This window comes from Austrofundulus limnaeus, unplaced genomic scaffold (assembly GCF_001266775.1).
Source record: "Austrofundulus limnaeus strain Quisiro unplaced genomic scaffold, Austrofundulus_limnaeus-1.0 Scaffold0, whole genome shotgun sequence".
Classification (NCBI taxonomy): Eukaryota; Metazoa; Chordata; class Actinopteri; order Cyprinodontiformes; family Rivulidae; genus Austrofundulus; species Austrofundulus limnaeus.
This window is the reverse complement of record NW_013952402.1, coordinates 3827632-3833051: the sequence shown is the minus strand read 5'-3', so window position 1 is coordinate 3833051 and position 5420 is coordinate 3827632. Positions and strand designations below refer to the sequence as shown.

Here is a 5420-nt window from a genome sequence, read left to right as displayed (position 1 = left end):
TGTGTGTGTGTGTGTGTGTGTGTGTGTGTGTGTGTGTGTGTGTGTGTTGTAGCAATGAATTTTATAAACTGTTTAGACTTTAATGCAACTCTCAGTAAGTAATCCGTGGATGTACATCTACAACTGATTAACTTTAAGAGTCACTCTTGTTTAAGATGGCCCAACACAGCTTAACTGTCCTTAGCAAAACTGACTATTAGTTAGTTTTACAGGTTTTCAAGCTAAAATTTGTTGTGTGTTTTATGGTTCTGTTGGTTTTATCTGTATCCGGTAAGAGATAAATGTAATACACTGAAAGATAATCAGGCTAGTCTCATGCTGGCTGTCAGGGATGACGTCCTATTTCAGTCTCTGGAAAACTGCTCTGGTACCAAAGATCTTATGTCTTGTATTTATAGAATATTAGCTCCAGAAGCACCTYGCACAAACAATTTTATGCCGAAGTGGGCTGCATATCTTTCAGACCCAACTCATTCAAAACAAAATTAATGCTGTTTTGATTCTGATTTTCAAATATTTACACCTGGATTAACGGGTCAAAAGCTACTAGCTACATGTAAACATTTTTTCAAACYGAAATCCTCAACAATCTCAACCCAAAGACCGCTCTGAAGAGCTCTGAGGCGAGTGCTGGTGAACAGGATGTTCAGATCCCTGTTGCTGCTGACACCACGGCGTAAGCACAAATCTGTCAGGGAAACAGTTGTGGCAGTTGTGATAGCAACAAGGCAGAACTAACACAACGCTACGCTCAGAGGATGCAACTGTGGCTTCACAAAAGGAAGCTAAACAGCTGGTGTTTGAGATAATCGGGGACCAAATATTTGTTAAAATGATAGAAAGCACCACAACCAACAAGAGAACTCACAGGATTGAACAAATTCTCGCTTGTGCAGTTTATCTGTGACATCTGTGGTTTGTGTGCTGCAGGTAAACACCGAGTTTTGCGGCTTGGAGCACACACTCTTGCACATTGAAAACACAGGGTTGTAGCATCATCAAGCCTTGTGCTTTGCAGCCTCTGTGTCTTTAATATGCCTCTCAAAAACCTGAGCGTTTTAATAGCAAATCCTTTTCTTCCGGTGCATTCGGCTCTCCTCGTCTGGCTGTGCCGCACACGCCGGCTCGTTTTTTTTGCCATCCCTTCGGCCCACAACAGATGTGACATCACCGGAGCACGGCGCCACTCTGCCCACCCCCCCTCCTCAATTCTCTGATTCCCCAGCATCTCTCTGTCTCCCACGCATTCCTTCTTTCTCTTTGCCTCTGCACACACAGCCATTTTGATCTCACAAACAAGACCTGTGAGACTCACTTGGGCAGAGAGAGCACRCAGTGTGAAGGGAAAGAGGCAAAGTGACAAATTAAAAGATAAAGAGGTGCACGCTTTCCATGCTGCAAGATAAAACCGAGGCAGTGGCATTGTTGTGTAACGCTAATACTAAAAAAGAAAAAAAAAAGGCTGTGCTGTTTGGCTGCCATCTTGCTTTAAGTCACTTTTCTCCAATCAGGAACGATGTGACTTTCTGCATGAGGTAATGCCTCTGTTGCTCCAAAAGGCAACGAGGGATGAAGGAGCAAAGGAGAGTGAAAGAAAAAAGAGGGCGGGGGGAGAAAGTGGGATTAGGGAAGGGTTAGAGTGAAGGAGAAACTGGTGAGCAAAGGGGAGTGCATGCTTCAGCTCACAGGCAATCTATTTTTACCATTTAGCCAGAACAAAAGGATGTGATTGGCTGCGTTGTGTTAGGACAAATCTCCTTCATGCGTGGAACAAAGCCCTGAAAAAAGGCTGATTCACAGCAAAAATCCTCAAAAAAAAAAAAAAAAAAACAGAGAATGTCACAGAGCTACCCAAAACAAGACAGACAGGAGAAAGCTGTTGACAAAAAAAAAAAAAAAAGGCTTGGTTACATCACATCACGTCTTGCCTCAGCAACCGAAGATCATGTTTGTTTAATACAGTTTCAGTCAGAACCAATTAAAAACAAGCCACCATCACAAAAGAAGAAAAAGTCTGTGGCGTTAATGATTTACAGCACGAGCAGAAAAGGGAGAAACTGACACCAGTGTCGACCAGTCTTGTTCTCTGCTTATCTGCGAGATCTACCAGTCTAAACTTGTCCAAGCAGGCTCCTCGTGGAAGTGCGTGTGTGACTGCAGGCGCATGCTCACCATTTGCATGAAGGTCTGTGTAAGCTTGCACAACGTTTGCATGTCAGATCTCTATGTTGGACTTCCTCTCTGCATATATATATTTATACATATACATATATATCCTCTGAAAACATGTGGACGTCATTAAAAGTTTCTGCTGCACAGKAAAGTCAGGAGGAGGAGGCTGAGATACTGGAAAACTACAGAAGGGAGGATAAAAGGGTGGAGGGAACATCAACCATAATAATATTCCATCTGATGCCGATTGCCAATGAATCAGAGCAGGCCTGTTCAAATTATACTGACACCCCAATTCAATTTGCCCTTTCTGAAATTCCCCAAAGCTGATGCTACGATTCAATTTCTGTCTGACACTCTATCCCCTGCGCTTCACAGGGCCTGTCCCCTGGCTCTACGAGGCTTTTACCGTGAGCGACCATCTCTGGAGCCTGCTCGCTCTCAGCAGGATACTGTTAAAAACAGATCGGCTCCAAAGAYGATAATTAAACACAAATAAAACATAAAAACCTCCACTGGAAATGAGCAGATTATAAAGATTAGCTTAATAAAAACATGCCAAAACATTTTAGCCTGCCAAAGGCAGACATGTTCAGACAGACACAAACTGTTAAATATTTCCTTTTTGTTGTTGTAAAACAGAAGCTGGAGTGCCAAATGCTGCTCACCAGTACGATTCATTACACTGTTTACAACCCGACTTTTATTTAAAGCTTTAGAAACCAAAGTAGATTTCATTATAGATGTGTAGCCACGGTTGTTTACATAGTTGAACTTTTTTGTTCACAAGCTTCCTGATTAATTAATACGCAAGAATCTAGTTTTTCTGCGTGTTAGCTAATGTTTCATTCAGTTGCGTCTCGCAGCGCTATTAAGATTTTATACGCAGAGTTTTTCTCCCTCAACTCCTTTGCGAGTGACGTCCAAATAATAAGCGGACCTGTTGAACCTGAGAAAAAGAGTAAAAACAGTCAGCAAATGAGGCACCTATCTGGATGTGGTAAAACTCAAAGAGGCATTGATCTGCTGCACAGCAAGCCAGAGAGGGTCTGCTGAACAACTCAGTCCTACRGTGTGGCAGCCTCAGTCTTGGTGTAGGAACATGTGTGGAGACTACATGACTTCACACACACACACATACACACACATACATACAAATATAACTCACACAGCTGCAAGCTGGCTCCAGGGTGCTTTGCAGCCCTTTTACATTAGTCATCTTTCTGACAGAGATGGAGGAGGAAAAAGAGAGAAAGCACTCACCGGGACAAGCACAACCTCCAACCGACATCTTCTCACATGTTGGGCTCTTCTCTGAACGAAACAGCTGCACTCAGTCCACACGTTGCTCGCATGGGCTAACCCTGAAGAAAACAACACAGAGAGAGAGAGAGAGAGAGAGCAAGAGAGAGGGAGAGAGGGTGGGGAGATGAGAGGGAGTGGTGAAAAGCAGGCCATGTACAACACAACTACACTCCTCTCTCTGTCAGAGGCAGGAAGTTGGCAGCGGTGCTGTAGCTGCATCATTAATAGACACATTGCAACACGAGTGGGAGGGCAAAAATGAGCGAGCAGTGAAATAGGAAGAAAGAGCCTCAGCAGTGTGTGAGAGAGGAGGGAGGGGAGAAGAAGGAAACACGGATCAGAGTGGGTGAAATGGAGAATGCAAGAGGGAGGCAATTAGAGCAAAAGAGAGGAAAAGGAGAAAATGCAAAAGGTGTGTGTGTGTNCAGCTACTCCACTTTTTGTTGTTGTTGTTGTTTTTTAAGAAGGTGCAGACATTACCCCTCTGTCAACATAACAGCACGTTGCTCAAAAAAATCTCTCAGAGAGAATAATGAACTCCCCCTTCTGTTCGCCTCCCTCTCCCCCGCTGTGTGAACAGATATGTATAGTGGGTATGTGTGTGTGTGTGTGTGTGTGTGTGTGTGTGTGTGTGTGTGTGTGGCAGTGATGCATCGTCTATTTTTGCCCTGTGCTGCTGTGGGAGATAAACAGACTCAGTAGGAGCCCAGAGGCAGAGGGTAATTACTGCCAAACACACACACATACACATACGTGAACACACACACACGTGAACACACACCATGCCTCATGTCTGACAGATTCTCGTCTCTCTTTCTGTCTCCCTTTATTTCTTTTTTTTTTTTCCTTTGCTGCACAGAGAACACTGATGTTAATCACTACAGACAGTATCGATTAAAAATGCAAAGCCCTCCTGGAGCGCAGGGACACCAGAGGCTCATGGGAGACAGGAAGCGTGCACGCTGCCGAGAGTGTGTGCACGTGCTCACAACAAACGCAAGCAGCAGGTGAACCMTCCCAACTTCATGTGTCACTCCAGCTTCTCTAATCCTCCTTTAAAAACTCGTTCTCTCAATAAAATGACCTCTGTCTGCTTCTTGCTGCACGCCGGCGGTTCATTTCCCTTGCTTCACTTTTACTGTTCGAATCGTAACTTCTTTTGACTCAAGCATCCCTGTTCTCCAAGCAAATAATCTCATGAACTCACACTTAGCTACACAAACACAAGCAAGACATCTGACTCTCTTGAGTTGGATGTTTTTRCTGCTGTGAAGAGAGAAAAATGTTTCAGGAAAGTACAATTTAGGTCTTATATGAAGTTTAATCAATATCTGAATAGGTACAACACTTGTTATTTAAAGGGCTATAAAGAATAATGCAAAAAAAGTAATTTTAAAAGTGTTTTTGAGTCAGCTTTTTGCTCTTTTAACACTTAATTCATTCACCATCCAAACCTGTTGATTTCATACCTTCTAGTTCTTCACCCTACCAAAAAAAAATCCTCTTAGTTTAGTTGGAAACAGTTTTTTAACCCTAACCCTGCAGATTAATGAGTTTGCATGGATTAGACTCAGTTTGTGTACAATAAAAAATAAATTATTTTTCCTCTCTTCTACACATCTCTGACGATGCCCTCACTGTGATGATGCACATTTTTCTCCTCAGAAAGGCTAAGAGAGAGTTAAAACAACTCTTACATTGAACTAGATGACTACTGCGCACATTATTGCAAGTGTGAGGGCGAGTAAACTAATCCAAACAGACATCAACTTCTTAACAAGTACAGCTAAAACAGGTGACCTAGAAATAGAGAAAAAAGATGGCTGACAAACTAAAAGTCTTGGGCTGCAGACGGCACTGAATACACTGCAAAAAATGTCCACCTGACCAAGTTTTATCCAGCCAAAAAGTCTTTTTGATCTTGTTTTGAGACTGATTTACTA

At 42.9% G+C, this 5420-nt stretch overlaps 1 protein-coding gene and 1 long non-coding RNA gene across 8 annotated transcripts in view; one reads left to right on the top strand and one right to left on the bottom strand.

Annotated features, from left to right (window-relative positions):
- Positions 1-5420, bottom strand: part of ldb1a (LIM domain binding 1a) — a 21987-nt gene that overhangs the window by 12754 nt on the left and 3813 nt on the right. For all 5 annotated transcript variants that reach the window (XM_014020241.1, XM_014020172.1, XM_014020319.1 and 2 more), the window contains exon 2: positions 3436-3536. In XM_014020241.1, coding sequence (XP_013875695.1) covers positions 3436-3463 — 28 coding nt within the window. In that variant the 5' untranslated portion in view covers positions 3464-3536. The remainder of the gene's footprint in view (positions 1-3435; positions 3537-5420) is intronic.
- Positions 3545-5420, top strand: part of LOC106526204 (uncharacterized) — a 4348-nt gene continuing 2472 nt past the window's right edge. For 2 of the 3 annotated variants that reach the window (XR_001311240.1, XR_001311228.1), the window contains exons 1-2: positions 4080-4196; positions 4337-4484. This is a non-coding gene — a long non-coding RNA (uncharacterized LOC106526204). Of the gene's footprint in view, positions 3890-4079; positions 4197-4336; positions 4485-5420 lie in introns of those variants that run through there. The other variant, XR_001311235.1, reaches the window with a different exon arrangement.